Source organism: Bombus vosnesenskii, unplaced genomic scaffold (assembly GCF_011952255.1).
Source record: "Bombus vosnesenskii isolate JDL3184/JDL3185 unplaced genomic scaffold, Bvos_JDL3184-5_v1.1 scf7180000016274, whole genome shotgun sequence".
Lineage (NCBI taxonomy): Eukaryota > Metazoa > Arthropoda > Insecta > Hymenoptera > Apidae > Bombus > Bombus vosnesenskii.
The window spans coordinates 2,445,618-2,462,510 of NW_022884343.1; the positions used below are offsets into that span (position 1 = coordinate 2,445,618).

Genomic DNA, 16,893 nt, shown 5'->3' on the forward strand with positions numbered 1-16,893 from the left:
TGAAATGTCGTCGAGGTCTATTCAACCCTTTAACGTTACAAAGCACACGTTTTCATAGAAACACGATAATTTATGCTTCCATTCTAAACAAAGTCTGTTGAAAGCTATAATCTCTCTACCCTTTTATACTTAAGACCTTCAAGTCGACACAATGGTTTGGTATTTTCAATATCCCTCTCCTGTGTTTGCTCTTGACATCCTGCAATCGGCTAATGAGTCTTTAAGAATTTAACAAGCAGTATTTTAACGTCAACTTTGCCCTTATCGAGAAACGTATAACAATAATGAAATACATTTTGATACATGATAAATTTTATTGTAAAAATTCTGTCTAAATACCTTATTCAATTTTTATTGTAAAATAGTTTCTTAAGGTTTAAATACATTGAACATTTATTATAGAACACTTTTATTAACATATAATGTGTATTACATAAAATTGTTTGAAATTTCATTAGTACAGTGACTAGATGCAGTTGTTTTAATTATATTCGTATATATTCTCATAAGTTCAGGATCAATCTGAACATGCATGTAGAAAATGTAAAATATTTATTAAAGATCATAAAACAAATGACCCTACAAAAATATGATAATTTATTGAAACCAGATTTATCAAGAACATCAAGATTTTTAAGACTAATGATATGAAAATTGATAAGAAATATCGTTATTTAAATAAATTAGAAATTGTAAGTAGCAAAATAAAAATTAAAAATCCTATTGAAAAAGAAACAGTAAGGGATCAAAATAACCATATTTCTACTGTTTGAAATTGTGAGTAGGTTGCTATAATTGCATTTGAAATTCAGAGATTAAACTTTGCTTCTCCAGTATTAAATTGTGAAATAAAAATGTTGAATAAATTGTGCTGCCAATAATATTAATCGCATCTTCTTCAAGTCTCTTCGAGTCGATTGCATAGAGTAAATAATCTCAGTGTTCTCACGAGAGGGATAGTGCAAAGAAATAATTCAAATTTTCCAAAATTCATGGTGCTTTCATAAAGGGTTGATATGCTATGTCTTTCCACAGTGTTCTTTTGAAGAAAAACGGTGTACGTGAGTTAGGTTCGGCACTTTCGAGCCTTTAGTTCTCTTCACAACATGTTTTACCTTCAGGTGAGTACTCACTAAGAAAGAAATCCAACCTATAGTAAGAAACCTCATATACTTGTATAATTTATTAATCTTTTAATATAAAATTATGAAAGCTTGATACCTTTAAATCTTTTTAATCAAGATCATAATGAAGAGATGTTGAATGCTACTTGTTCAGAGAGTGCAGGACTTAATAAGGTGACCTCTAACTTCCACGGTATTGAAGACAATTTTATTGCTGTTTGATCTTCTTTTCTTTAAAATCCATTAAATAACATTTGGTTTCTGTTACATTAAATAACAACTATCACAAGGAAATATTGGATACACGTTTTTATTTAAAATCATAAATATTTGTGTGAAGAGATTTGCATTTTTAACACTTTTACTATATGTGTACGATTAAGATACTTAATAATCACCTATCCCTAAAGTGACATTATCTTCTTCGGACGATGCATGAATTTCTTAATGTCATTAAGAAGCGATTCAATAGTCTAATTATTATAATTATTTACAGCATTTCAACCGATGAACCGTACATAAATCTCAATAGAGCTGTAGAGAGAGGGTGAAGCTTTAACAAATTATCGCAAGTATCCCGCGTGATCTTCGAGGATCTTGCGATTAATCAGAAGAGATGAATCACGCGACGTAATTGATTTATCGATACCACAGCCCTTCCTAGGTGCTAGGAATGGTTAGAGAAAATAAGAATCGAGCCTGAATCGAATTCGATATCTGTGAAGAGATTTTGATAATGATTGAATATAATCAAAGAAATTCGTGGCTGAGTATTTCAGTAATACATGGTTGGAATCTGTAACAATAAAATAAGGATCTTTAAAATATTGAAATAGTATGAGAATATATTATTCGTGGAATATTAAGGAAAAAATGTGGATTTGGGAAATTAGAAATAATGTACATATAATATTCAGTATATCATTCATAGATAAAACAAAGAATTTTTAATTAACAAAAAATTTTATTGTTTAAAAAGGAAGAAAGTAATAAAAGAAACTACGTAAACTTAATACCAGTTTACAAGCAAAATTATTTATGAATGAACACGCTTGACAATTGAATTAATCTGAAAGGAAGTTTCAATATAATATGTTTCAATATACTATGATAATTTGATCCTAAATTACATTATAATTTTACATGATCTAATGAAGTGTGATAGAAAGTGCAACATTGCGTGACTAATAGAATTCAAATTATTGTTAGTTTCACGGATACTTTATGTCACAATGCTCTATTCTTTGAATATATCATATCTACATCTTATTTTCTTCTTTGAGATAAATTTACTCTTATCGAAACTCAGGAAACTCTTTCACACTAAGCATCTAAGATCGTGGCTGTTTTATGCAACAAGATCCATAAACCTTAGATATGAGAGTCTTGATTGATTCATGGATACTGAAAGAATCTTTATTGTCGGTAGTTATGGCAACAACTTCCTTTAAAGAACATATGATCTGTGAAAATTTTTATATGCTCTACTTGATTGTTTCCTCATATCCTCTACCTTGTAAGAGAAAAGTGATGTGGTAACTATTATTGAGATGAAGAAGACTATTGCTATACTGATTTCCTGACAAGTATAAGATTGAATGTTTAATTAAACAATTATTAGAAGTTTTATATTTTTGAAATTGCTTCAGTATTCTTTGCTTTCAGTATTCTTCTGTAGATTTCTTTTTCACAACTTTGTTAAATCAACTTCCAGCTGTATGTTTCATGCAATTTGCATAGTACTTGCAATCCTTGATTTAAAAAGAACTTGCGTCATTTTGGCTGTGACAGTGAACATTAAACAATAACTTGCTTGAGACAATGGTGTAAGCCACCTCTTTCTTCAGTTGGCAAATTTAAATGAGCGACGATGCTGGTGAGAGAAGGCTGTTTAACATTCTTCGCAAGATTGTGAATTATTTTGCAATATTCCCGGCATTTCCTTGTTTCTTCAGCTTTTTGATTGGCTCCACTCCAGAAAAATTTCATAATTCTGTCTTCAAATGGAAGAAATACTTCTTGCTACTTTCCAATTAATTTCTTCCTCATTCTAGAGTGAAGGTCGTCATCATTAAGTCCATTACTAGTAAAAAATACAATATTTCATTCTACAAGGATATTCAATCTCAGAGAAGAAGAGAAGAGAAGAATCCATTGAAACATTTAATTGCATTTCAATAATTTTCTACAAAATTCTCTTTCTTCATCTTTCATACTCTCTCATCTCTGTATCCTCTTTAATAATAAGCGAAGGAGTTAAAAATTGATTTATGTTGGGTTTGGGTCCTTCTTCTTCACTTTTCATATCAATTGTTATCTATTTCTTGTCCTTTTTATAAATGGACTAAAGTATTAAATGTTGGTTTCCATAATAAATCTGTTTCCTTATATTCATTATTCTCTTTCTTTACCTTTGACACCAGATATTTCTTCTCTTCTTTTGAAATTCACTAAGGTGTTAAAAATTGGTTTTCTCAATAAGTTTCTTTTGTTACATTCATTATTCTCCTTGCCTTTCATAGCAAGTATTCCTTAAACATTAATCAGAAATGGATTCTATAGTGCACTGAACTAAGATCTCATGGTACATTCAACAGCAGAGCTCTTCAACTGATTGATATTTCCATGGGGCAGCGTTGCACGTGCCAGGTGAAACGTCGATGCACGTAATCGAACAGTAAATGAGCAGTTAATTGCATCGCTGATAGAATCTTTTCCACCTGAAGAATTACGGGACGTTTCATCTCAGGTTATGTTTGTTGCAACATAATAAGACAGTTGATTTCAGTTAATGAAGCATTTCAAGATATGGACTCCTCTTGAAATGCTACTCAATTTCCTACTGTTATTTTTAGAAGAGATTGTGGAGCTATTTGTTTTATTTCTATAATAAGACAGACCTGGTGCATATTAATTTAGCAATCAGGAACCGAGACGAGTCCGAAGGAAACAGTCTCGTACGCATTCATTGTACCGGGGTCATCACAGCCAGAAGATCAAGTAGAAATGAGGCGGAAGGCGTGTAATTAAATCGTTGCGAAATCCCTGCGAATAAGCGACACATACGCACAGTGAAATACAGTATTCTTTGAGCAATTACGTCGCTCTTTGTGCACTTCTTCCATTATTCTCTTCTCAATTGCTTCTCGTTGCTAATGATTTAATTTTACTTTTCCGATATTCTATTCCTAATTTATAATTGACCCATTTCTTCTTTCATTTCATTCCAAACGAAAGTCTTCTCGATCACAGTATTCGCTTATAATATCATTAATCTCTTCTTTTATGATTTTTCAGTAAATAACTGAACATTAACTCTGTATTTAATTCTTATAATTAGATCATTTCTTCTTCCTTATAATTGCAACAAGTTATACTCAATAATCGTCTCTTTAATTATTCTTCACTTATAGTGATTGTGATCTTCTGTCTTATGATTTTTTTAATGAGCAAATAAGCATTAGTTGTCCATTGTTATAGCACCATGTCAGGTAATACAATATGAAAATATGACATACAGGATGTTACAAAAATGGTCTGAATCTTTAAAAAAGTAATTTAACCTGTGTTACAAATTCAATCTACCTTTATCAAATTAGAACTATGTATATTTTTTGCAACAAATCTGACTCGTTAGGTCACAATAGCTTAGTTAGAAATAAACTTGTAAAAATCTAATTACTACCACTTATACAGGACATGTGTCCTAAGATGTTAAGTTTGCGTAATCTCTTAAGCCACTAATTAATGAAAACAACGCCCGCGAATGTCGCATTATACATCTGTCAACTTGTTGCCAAATCCAAGTATAGACTAATTTGCAACACGCCAACAGTTCATTAGATTCGCATCACGTGCTGCGTTTTGTGCCCGCAGCTGACACGCGTTTCGCAGAGAAGAGGAAATGCACTGCCATTAAAGGCTGCGCCATGATTCAGTGTGCTGTTGTGTAAATAGGAGTAGGTGGACGAAGTAGGAGGATATCTTTGAAGAAACAACAATAATCTTTGCAATCATAATTAGCTTCTTCTTCCTCCATCTATTACACAGTTAATTTTGTTCCACTTTTCCTATATTTCACTAGAAGATCCCCTTCGTTGTACCTGCAACAAAAAATTTCTAGTCAGAATCTGTCCTACATTGTAATTTAACAAATAACATACATACATAGTAATTAAGTAAAATATCCCTTTCAGGACAAAGTTTTTGTTAGAGGTTATAAGAAAGAGGTATTAATAGAAACACTTTTTTTTCTTATATTTTTGTAAAGAATTTGTTTTATTTCTTTTTATTAATAACAATGACTTTATTCTTTCTGTAATAGATCAGTTTTATTAAAACCAAATATATTCGCAATTTAGCTGATTAATAATTTGCTAAAATACTATTGAATGAATTTATCTATGTGTTTTTCATTGCAGATAGCAATACTTTGCATGGCAGTAGTGCACGTGATATGTGATCTACCACCAGGGACAAGGCGCAACACCTATTTGCCACCTGAACCAACCAAGGGTTACACCTACGACACGCCTCGGATACCATTTACAAAACCAACCACCCCGCGACCGTCATTTCCCACGACGACGCCGTATTCATCACGTCCATACTCCAAACCGACCCCCTCCAAATTTCCACCATCGAGAACTACTCCTAGCGAAGGGTATCCACCAACAGGTACCAGGCCCACCCCAGAATTTCCTGATTATGGGACACCCACTAGGCCAACTGGAACTACTTTACCTGCTGGTGGGGTAAGTAACAGTAAAAATATATATCTTTAAAATATTTATAAACTTCTGTAAAGTTGTGTATTTTCCAATCAAATTGTTTCCCAAATAAGTGGTCTTTAGGCTACAAATATACATTTTTATAGAAAATAGATAAAATACTGTACTTATATATGTGATAAGAAATCTTCAGGACACATATGTTGCGTCACTTTGTGAAAGCGAAGATGTTAATCTCATTCTATATTATACGAATTTGGAAAATTCTATTATCATAATTAACCCCAAAATTTTATCCTTTGTAATTTGAAAAATTGTATTATTACAGGTTAATCGCAAAACTCTAGTATCAGACGATTTTTTAAATCTAATTCCAGCACGATCATCATCATCACGAGCCAGGAATGCCATTCGACTTCAACTACGCGGTGAAGGAAGACGCATTTGGAAATGATTATTCCCACAACGCGATAAGCGACGGAGACATCGTCCGTGGGGAATACAGAGTCCAGCTTCCGGACGGAAGGCTGCAGGTCGTTCGTTACACCGCCGATTGGAAACACGGCTTTAGTGCGCAGGTCTCATACGACGGGAATCCCCGCTTTGACGTACCACGGCCGCCTGGCAATTTTGCTGGATATTAGACTATTAGTGGACTGTGGATGATTATGCATTTATTTAAAGAAAATTTACACTGTATAAAATGCGAAAATATAATTTCAAGAAAATATCTAAAATAGAAGTAGAGCCCGGATCAATAAAACTTAAAGTTATAATCAAAAGATATCAACTAGAACTTAAACTGAAAACTTAAAAACATGAACTAAGAATCATGAAAATACGAAAAAAAATTTTATAATAATTAATATCAAACTCTTGCGTAAAATTGTACAATGTAGAAATAGGTCTTATATATAAAAGTTACTTGTTAGAATTATGAAAATTGGATCCACAGTGAACGTATTAATCGAGACCCTACTGTACTTATTATAATATATAGTAAGTGAACCAAATCTCCATTTAAGTTCCACTTTTTTAACTATATTCTCTAAAATACGAAATTGCATAAATATCCGCAGTCTAGCTATTAGAGTCTAATCTGTGGTTGCGAACCATGTTAACACACGTTTGTCTTGCGGTTCTTATTGTTAATCTTTACCGTGCTGTCTCTGTGTCTCCATTTGTTGCCGCTAACTAGCTGAGGTCATTGTCTGGATTATCGAGACGTTTCTTTCAGGTCGCTAGTGTCATCAAATAGGTAGTTCTACGAGGGGCGTCGCCACTGTCGCATGCAGAACTCTTCTTTGATCTTCACAATGGTTTTTAAAAAGTGCAAAAATTAGTGAAACAAGTATTTAGAAATATTATTATTAAATAATACATAAATATTATTATGAAAAGTATAATTTTTTAATTGTTAAAATTATTAATAATTATTCTGAAACTTTGGATTAAAATTTTAAGATACGTAGAGCAAAAGAGGAATTCTGCAAGTATCCTCCTTTACAATCTACCATTTTGTTTATAGAATATAAATGAAACAATATTGTTTCTGCGATCACAAATGGTTCAATTCCAGCTGGTACTTATTTTACATCCCCTAGCCATTGCAAAATCTAGATCTAAGTAAAGGAAGACCTTAGACCAGAGTATGTTTTATATTCTTCAGTTAGATGTGTCCAATGGACATGGATATATAGGAGGAAAAAAATAAAAAAATTTTGATAAAGTCAAGGTGTACTTCTTTTCTAAAGCATAAAGTAGCAGCTAAGGACTAACTTGTAGCAATAACAGTTTGTTTTTAAGAACACTGATGGAACAATACTAACCCTCTGCAATAGTATGTGGTCTCTATGTATAATAAAACTATTTTTAGTTGTCAATTTTCATCTCAAACAAAAAATTTCAATAACAGATGATTTCTTAAAAACATCAATTGACATATCTTGATGATATGAAAGAAAGTGATGTAAAGAAATTGAAAGATTTAATAAATACACCAAATGATTATGTTATCTTTGATAATAAAAGTATACATGCTTTTTAATACATGCATGTGTGCATTTCTCCTCGTCTTTCTCAAATTTACTATTACATTACCTCCTACTATTACATTTAGTGTATCTTTATTTGATACGCTGATCTCTTTCTGTACGCAATTTTTTATTTTTTATAATATTATAAGTATTCAAAGAGAAGAGCGTAAAGAATGATTTGTTGTGTTAGTTTGTTACCATGGTTAAATTGATCGACGCGCGTGCGTACGTTTATTACACTCTACGATATTACAAGCAAAGTTGTAACAGCCTTCCTAATTACAAAACTAAGAATTTTCATCAAAACCTTAGAAAATTTGCTTATTTAGATTGAAATATTAAAATCTTTCTGATCTGAAAATATTAAAATTTGTTCAAGCATCTAAATATTATTCAGTGTACTGAATGGAATAATAAATAAAACTGTGTAAAAGTAGATTTTGAAAAATTTCTGTTTCATATTAGTATTTTACGAGATATAACAGAAAATTACATTTTGGTCCAGAATGACTCTGCCACTGTCAAGGACAGACTATACAGCTGTAGGTGTCACATCTAGGGGAACCACCAAGGTCTTCCCTGCCACAGAACACAGGCAAACTCAAAAATTTGCTGTTGCTGACCATGATGGCGTACTTCATGTCTATGGTGAATTTTATTCTTTACCTTTTAGAATTTAAACTAAATCTTTCAAATAAAATTTGCAGGAAGATTTATTATTTCTTCATTTCTTTAAATAAATATGTAAAGACACTTGATATTTTAATAAGGTATAAAGAAAGGAGAGCTACAAGTTTCATTTAAGTCCTTACCAGGACCAAGGATTAACAAATTAGTTCTTGGGGGTACTGGACATGATAAGATTTACATTGCACAAGGAAACACAGTGAAGGGGTACACCAAGAAAGGAAAATTGTTCTTGGAATTTGATACAAACCTTATAGATCCTATTTCAGCACTGTGAGTAGATTAGATAGAAAAAAATGAAAATTCAAAATAAAAATTAATTTTAAATAAATATTTATCAATTCCAACCAGATTAATGGAGATTTTTCCACAGATATGTGCTGGGTCCAAATTTGGCAGCATGTGCAAGAGATCTTTACCATAGATACCATGATTGCAAAGATGCTGATTCCTATTTAGCTGGTGAAACTTTATATGACATTGTCCTCCTACCTACTGATGGCAATTTCATGTTTGCTATACTAGCTTGTGGAGATTGTGCTGTAAAAATCTTAATCAATAAGATAATAAATAATAAAAGTTAACTACACTATAGGCAGTACATATGCTAACATTGTAAGACTGTAAATGTTTATGCAATTTCATATTTTTATGAATACAATTGAAGTAATGGAAACTTTATGCATATTTGCATCTCCAAATTTCCCATAAAGGCATAAACATCCACAGTCTAATTATGAATAACGGAATCCAATTCCCTTTTGCCCCAATAAGCATTAGACTAAATACTATTGTACAGCCTAATAACTTTAATTTGACAACTTTAGATTGACAATAAATTTGGTTCTTTTCAGATACGAGTCCTTCATGGCACCAAAACCCCAGCAATCCTCAGACTTCCAAGTGTGCCCACAGTATTATCTCTCTATAGGTTTCTAAGTTTTCTAAACTATTTTCATATTACTTTGTTTATATTTCCCAAGTGTCTTTCAAGTATTTTTTATAGGGAAGGTGATCTTGAATCTAAAGAACGTGTTCTGGTTGGAACTATAGATGGCAAAGTGGGTTTGCTGATCCTTCACGGTAACAAAACACTGAGGATCACTTGGCTTTTGAATATGACAGGCTCAGAAGTCACTTCTTTAGATACTTATGAACTACAGGATGGTCTAGATATACTTATTGGCAGACAGGACGGTACCGTTGAAGTATATACTTTTCCTGAAGAAGATATGTTGCCTTTTCTGCGGTATCGTTATGTAGGTATAACATATTTAAACTTTAATTCTTAACTGTTTCAGTATTTTTAATTTCCTTAATTTCCTTTTTTAATTTATTCAGTGGTTTAATTTTTTAAATTCCCTAATAATTTATTGGTATAGCTATGTAAAAATTCAAAGAACAAACATTCTTAAAAATTAATTTCATAGAATGCCAAGGAAAGCATCAGTTCAGTGGTAGGAGGAATAATTGGTGCAGCAGGGTATCCTGAAGTGTTAGTCACCACATATTCAGGACGAATATTTGGCTTGACTACTAAGCCTCCTGGACTACTAGAAGCTGACCAGAATGATGGTTTGACCAAGTTAAAGGCAGAGATAGAACAATTACAGGAAAAGCTTAAGGAAGAAAAAGAAGCAGCTAGTTTTTCAGTTGATCCTTTAGCACCATTGATTCTATCTGTAAATCATAGGTATAGAATTAGAAGAATTATTCTTCACCTATCATTAAATAAAATACAATATAATAATTTAAAAAATCAAATTATAAAATGAAACTTATTTCTTGTAGAATGATTTTAAACAGAGAAGATGCATCATATTCTCTTTCCATAGAACTTGATACACCTATTGATAACATTTTGATACAATCAGATACTCCAATTGAATTATTGGATGTGGAAAGTAACAGTGCAGTAGTTAGTCTGTCTACTTGTAATCCTAGAGAAGGCAATTTTGTTCTTGCTACCTATCGTTGTCAAGTAAATATAAATAATTTAATCATTATTAGAAATTCGACTAAATAATTTAATATTTCATATTTGATATTTTAGTAATAATCTTTGTAGGTAAATACTAATCATCTTGAAATGAGGCTAAGGACAATAGAAGGACAGCCTGGTACTTTACAGATTTACGTCACTTCACAAGTATTAATACAATACAAAATTTCTAATCACCTCATTTCTGGTTATACCACAATTTCTGCAACATCATATATAACTATACTAATATAATATAAAAATCTAAATATATAATCCTTTTTTTATTCAGGTACAACCAAAATGTTGTCGCAAAATAGCAATACCCATATCTGCTCTTTCTCTTCATGTAAGACAGCACGAAGCCGATAACTCGGAAACTCACGTTGAAGGACCCTTTAATGAACTGAAATTAATTGGAGGTTTTACTGTTGCAGAAGTAAAATTTCAAATTTTGCAATGATAAAATAAATATTAACCCCTTAACCTACGATTTACGTTCGAGAATTTTGAACCGAAAACATAAACAAGCTATTATTATACATTATATTATATATTATATTTTGCCCGATCATCGTACTACAGGCTGCCCGTAGTTGTAGGTTAAGTGGTTAATAATTCAGAACTATAAAGTTACTGGTTTCTACGCCTGTTGCCGAGCAACCTATCGTACACCTATTCATGAGAAGTCAATAGCTTGCTAGTCTACAGGCGCTCGAAAGTTTTAATTACCATAATATTCTGTACTTAATGATAACAAATCTATTATTTTAATATTTCTTTTTCCAATTCTACATATTTCAGATGCATGCATGGCTTTCTTTCGCGTTATCAGATGTGCCGGAGAGACCTCATTTGGAGGAAGGAGAAGCTACTTTGACATATGTCTCATCTTTCATTGGAACCCTCCTAAAATGCAAATACAAGTAAGTTCTATATTACATTAATAATATAAATATTGAATCCGATTTAATGATTTCTTAATTGTCAGAAAAGGAAGTGCAATTTTCCTAGGAGAGAATATATCAAGCATCATAATTCTCAGAGACATATTAACCAGGGAGGCAACAAAAAGAAAAATCAAATTAGACGTTTTCTGTGGTATGTTATATATCCATCACAATATGAATTACTATTTCCTTTTTAAGATTTCTTCTCTTATTCCGTATTTCTGCATAGATGTTTCTGATGGTAGTATATCCAGAGTATTGGAATTAATTTTTCCACAATTAAATGCTGCTCATGACCTAATTACAAAAGTAAAGATTTTGAATGCTCTGGAGGAATGGGAGTTGAAGGAAAATCCTAAAGAAAATTTGTGCTCAGAGTATCAGGAATTGATACAGAAGGAATCAGAGATCAAATCCCAAATGGCAAAGGACAATGAAATATTGGAGAGGCTACACGCAGTAATTACAGATCTCTATGTTGATTGGGAAAGAGCGAAACGTTCTCGTAGGTATGTATTAACAAATAATCTAAATCGATAAAATTTTGTACCATCTTCTTTCAAAGAATATAATATTCCTAATCTCCTCAACACTTATTATTCCAAGTATTTTTATTCAATAAGACAAAAATTTTAACAAAACACTTTTTTACTTAATAGAATTAATATTAATTATTAATCATTTATTTCTTTTTTCTTTTTATGCCGTGTCTTATAAATTATAGGGAAGTCTTTGTAAGAACACAATTTGTAATATAACAATGGCAAAATTTATATGAATTAACACAAAATTCTATAACTGTCTTTGGTTACTCTGTCGATAACGAAGTTGGAGGACCCATACACGTCGGGTGATATAAGAAATGAAATTTTATTGGGAGAAATGTTAAAAAATAAAAGGTTGTTAAATTAATTGCTCCACCTTCTATGTACATCTTATGTGATTTCAGAATCGGTAACAAAGACGTTGCGGAGAAACTCAGCGCAGCCCTTAAGTCCAGAGAATTAGCTCAAGTTTTACAAGCTTTTATCGACACGAGTAACACGGTACCTCCACCATCCTTGTATAAAGATTGAGCTAACACCGCTTCTTTTTCTCGCTTCGTGGAAAATGCAATAAAAGTGGACCACAGTGTTTCTATAAATGTTTTCACGTAAAAAATATATTTTTTTTATCAACGACGATTCGCGAATATAAACGATTAACTTATCTAGGACTTAAGAAATGTACACTTACATTAGTTACCTTAATTACCGGTTATCGTTAATTATAGTACAATATATACGTGTAAGTTATCTATATACGTATATGTGTATATGCATTCATGTATTTATATACATTTCCGACTAATTAAATTGATATAATTTTGTTATAATATAGGAATTTTCTTCTATACATATATATGCTTGTACTTCCCAAGTTCTTCTGCTAAAAACAGTCTTAAGAATAATATTTTTTTCTTAAACATTACATTCATAATATTCTTTTAAAAAGTAACTCGCAAAGAAATTGGAAAGTACGTTTATGCACATCAACGATAGGCAGTGCATTGATGTATAGTACTTCGATTCAATCAGTCTGACGTGTTCAACATCTGACGTGTCTCCGATCTCACAAAGCGCCAATTTTGATCTTTCATTCTCAATGTCACAAGGAACAATCCAACAGTTATTACATGAAGAAATACTGCCTGCAAGAACAATAATAAAAGAATAAGTCTCAGAAATATGTTTTATAATATAAAATAAAATAAATCAAAGTATTATTATACTGGTGGTAATGAAATAAGCATGGTTGTAAATTAAAGCTTTGGGATATCGATTGATGTAGGCACACTGAGGATAGCCACATTTCTAGAGATCTTCAAAAATGTCTCAAATCCCACATTTCTTTCCATTTAATCAAATTTTTAATTTTTAATTTTATCTTTGGATTGTATCATTTTCTTCTTTGTAATCTTAACAGTAGATAAACTCACATGTTATCAGTACGAACAACTGCCTCCAAAGGATCTCTGTCAGGGTTCGTGTCTGGTGCCGTTGTCACTGTGTATTCTAAAGTTTGTCCACCAGCATGTGGTAGAATACTTTCAGGATTATCATCAGGAGGAACGATCTCCACAACTCCTGTGGCTTCCACTTCGAGTTTTAAGTCACGAACGAGATCTTGTATGGTCTTTGCTTGCGAACCTTTGTCGTGATCTTCTGCTACGTTCTTCGCGGCCATGACTCTGTTCATGGGTCTATCAGCTCTTCCTCTTGAGTGCGTATGCATGTGCCTCTTCATATCGCTTCGCACTCTAAATGGCTTTCCACATACAGCACATTGGTGGGGCTTTTCACCAGTGTGTATACGACGATGATTTTGCAAATAACTGCTCGCTCTGAACGTTTTGTTGCAGTACTCGCAGCGGTAATTTTTTTCACCGGTGTGGATCCTTCTGTGAACGATCAAAGAGTATTTCCGCGCGAAATCCTTGCCACAGTACTCGCACTGATATTGCTTTTGCTCCGAGTGAATACTAGTCGCGTGGTACTTCAGATCTCCCCATTGACGAAAGTGGCGACCACATTCTTCGCACTTGTAGGGCTTGTCGCCACTGTGAAGGCGCTTGTGGACCTAGATTTGAAAAAATTTGTTTAAAAACTTATTTTGATTCCGAAGATTCCATAATTTTATTTTGACATTTCTTCCTTTTCTCAATAGAACTTATTATAGAATTCACTATAAAGGTGTATAGAACTAATTTTGCTTAATTTCTTGGTTTCTTTGTAGAACTTTTCTACTCTATCTTGCACAATTAAAATGTTCTTTACAATATTGTTTAATAAATTTTATTTACTGCAAATTGGCTTAAAAAGGTTTAACCTACAATACCATATTAGTCCATGAAATTGAAATTGTCTCACCTTTAACGCACTAGCAGCAAAGAAACTCTTTCCACAAACTTCACACTGGTGAGGTCGTTCACCACTATGAGATCGCATGTGGTATACTAAACTATTTTTATGATGGAATGACCGGTCGCATTGGGGACACGTTAATTCGTCATCTTCCAAAATAAAAAGATCTTATAAGTATGCAATTAAAAGAAGAAGCCCTTGAATGTATATATACTTACTTGACTTCCTAGCTTTCAATATCTTCTTTTTCTTCGTTGTTTGTGGAATGTCAGTCTTATCTTTATCATGTATACTCTGTTCATTGACTGTTGATGGTTTTACATGGTCCCTATGTACGTGATCTGTGACATCAGTAATCGTCCACAATGGTGATTCGTTGTTCACCGAGGACAATGGAGATTCTGTTTCATCATCTATATGTGCACCTGTCTCCTCTACTGCAAATATACAAACCAATATTGGTTAGATTCATCTAAACTGTTAAATATTAATTATACAAAAATAATTCTTGAAACTATCACAAATGAAAAGTACAAAAGACAAACATGAAAGATCAATTCTTGGTGATTTTTTTTATTTTGATGTAATAGTTCTTATACTTACCAACACCCCTGATGCCCTCCATAAGATCCTCAGGTTCACTGAACTCTTCAATAACTGTATTTTCCAGATTTTGAACAGACTCTGGTACAGATATCGTAATATTTGTATTGGTTGCTTGTGCTATTCTGGTTTCCTGTTTGACAGGTTCATAATGTACCTTCAAATGTTCGAAAAATTTTAATTGGCTACTAAACCTAGAACTGCACAGTTCACACTTGAATATATGAGTCTGTATATCGCTGGAAGGGTCAGCGTTTATGACATCCGTATTTATCCTACTGCCATCCTTCCTTGCCGAGTTTCTTTTGGTCTGTTGTTTCAATTTACGAGGTATCCTTTTTTTATGAGGCAAGGATCTTTTCGGTCCTGAACTTGGCGCTGCATCTTCACTGCTTTCAGCTGATACATCAACGTCATACTCACTTTTCACGTTTATGAACTCCTGTTTTACATTCTGTGTGATGCGTTTGAAAGGTTGTAACGTTGGATATACCGGGTTTGGTTCTGGGACAGTTTGGATAGAATAAGTATTCACAGGAGTTAGAGTCTCTAGATGAGAAACGTCTGGTAAAGTTGGATCTTCATGTTGGGATTGACTATGAAGATGTTGCTGTTTTTGTTGTTGTTGCAATTGAACAGCAACCAAAGCTGCTGCCAGTCTTCTGTCTTCCTGTTTAAAAAATCCAAAATCAGTTTCTAATGTGTGAATATGAAAAAACAATAAATTATTCTTATACCTCTGTTAAATCATGTTGTAATAAATCTTCTGTTTCATAATATTGAGTTGCCGTACCATAATCTGTGCCAACACCAGCATTGATCATATCGACAACCATTCCTTCAGAAATTAGTTCTCCATTAAGAGTTAGAAGAGGAACACTTTTGCTCAGAGGCTCTCCATCGGCCCTTTGGATGGTAATGTATTGTGCACCTTCCATTCCCTCCAGCAGCACTGCTTGTGCTTCTTCTGTTGTTACTTCCATATTCATTTGACTCAGCTGCTGATGGGAGAAAATTTCTTCTAAGATTATTTCCTTGCCATCTGTAAAAACTAGCTGTTTGTGGCTAGAAAAAAAAGATACGTGTGCATTATTTTTATTCTAACAGTTTCTAACAAATATATTTGGATTTGAAATAATATTCTTACTAATATATTTTGGTTTACCTTATTCCTTGGAAAATGTCATTAAAAATTTTCTTTTCTTTAACAAAAGTATTAATTTCAATAACACATACAGCATAAATAAGTTTTATCATGTTTATTTTCATTTATCTATAATAATACATTTACAAAAGTATAAAAAAAATATAAGAATTCTCTGTCACAAAAAAATATATTTTTTCATAATAAGTATATAAATTAGTATATAAATTTATATAAATATAAATTAGTATTATTAATTTTAAGCAGATTATAACAGATTCATCGTTCTTATTTATAGAAAGTGAATCAACGATTCAAATTTCGCGCGCTAGTGTATTACAGAAATGACAGCGGAATCAAGGTCACTGCACCCGGAGCTCTTAGAAAATTTCTCTCGGGGCTTGATTTGCGTCCCAGCGGAAAAATCGGCCTCCTCTCACCTTCCTGTACCAACCTTCGAAAGCCCACGTCGATTTTTCGTCTCCTTCGAGAAAAACTTGAACGACATAAACAAAGCAAAATATTGAAACACTGTAGGACAAAATGTGACAACAGTGCTTGGGTCTTGACGCCATTAGAACGGATGCACCCTTCCTACGCTGCCTACGCGAATCTCTGCCAATACCAACTTAACCGATGAAAAAATACTAGGCTGAATCATCATTACAATCCATCTTCATCCATTTATGATCTTCATTCTCATCTTCATCGCTATTGATTTTGCCTTTCTTTTCT

The 16,893-nt window shown here is 32.6% G+C and overlaps 3 protein-coding genes across 14 annotated transcripts in view; 2 read left to right on the plus strand and 1 right to left on the minus strand.

Annotated features, from left to right (window-relative positions):
• LOC117242438 (pro-resilin-like) overlaps positions 1-7,901 on the plus strand; it is a 31,135-nt gene extending 23,234 nt beyond the window's left edge. For 3 of the 5 annotated variants that reach the window (XM_033509103.1, XM_033509105.1, XM_033509106.1), the window contains 2 exons: positions 5,546-5,878; positions 6,232-7,901. In XM_033509103.1, coding sequence (XP_033364994.1) covers positions 5,546-5,878; positions 6,232-6,498 — 600 coding nt within the window. In that variant the 3' untranslated portion in view covers positions 6,499-7,901. Of the gene's footprint in view, positions 1-1,035; positions 1,122-5,545; positions 5,879-6,231 lie in introns of all 5 variants that reach the window. The other 2 variants (XM_033509107.1, XM_033509108.1) reach the window with 1 other exon arrangement.
• Positions 7,902-8,059: 158 nt separating this feature from the next.
• LOC117242434 (Bardet-Biedl syndrome 7 protein homolog) lies at positions 8,060-12,605 on the plus strand. Of its 6 annotated transcripts, XM_033509093.1 has the most exons (13): positions 8,064-8,538; positions 8,661-8,850; positions 8,951-9,119; positions 9,432-9,508; positions 9,584-9,836; positions 10,008-10,270; positions 10,369-10,558; positions 10,646-10,726; positions 10,851-10,997; positions 11,363-11,484; positions 11,550-11,659; positions 11,738-12,017; positions 12,458-12,605. In XM_033509093.1, the coding sequence occupies exons 1-13, from the start codon at positions 8,397-8,399 to the stop codon at positions 12,582-12,584; spliced, it is 2,151 nt and encodes a 716-aa protein (XP_033364984.1). In that variant the 5' UTR covers positions 8,064-8,396; the 3' UTR covers positions 12,585-12,605. The 6 variants fall into 6 exon arrangements, with proteins under 6 accessions (XP_033364982.1, XP_033364981.1, XP_033364984.1 ...); XM_033509091.1 differs by having other exon boundaries at positions 8,060-8,323; positions 8,396-8,538; positions 9,432-9,836; positions 11,550-12,017; XM_033509092.1 differs by having other exon boundaries at positions 11,550-12,017.
• On the minus strand, positions 12,599-16,783 carry LOC117242435 (zinc finger protein 354A-like). Of its 3 annotated transcripts, none has more exons than XM_033509096.1 (7): positions 16,599-16,783; positions 15,752-16,079; positions 15,015-15,684; positions 14,630-14,848; positions 14,418-14,560; positions 13,487-14,127; positions 12,599-13,198 (listed from the first exon to the last, which is right to left on the minus strand). In XM_033509096.1, the coding sequence occupies exons 1-7, from the start codon at positions 16,664-16,666 to the stop codon at positions 13,180-13,182; spliced, it is 2,088 nt and encodes a 695-aa protein (XP_033364987.1). In that variant the 5' UTR covers positions 16,667-16,783; the 3' UTR covers positions 12,599-13,179. The 3 variants fall into 3 exon arrangements, with proteins under 3 accessions (XP_033364987.1, XP_033364988.1, XP_033364989.1); XM_033509097.1 differs by having other exon boundaries at positions 16,613-16,782; XM_033509098.1 differs by lacking the exon at positions 16,599-16,783 and adding an exon at positions 16,166-16,187.
• Positions 16,784-16,893: the final 110 nt, after the last annotated feature.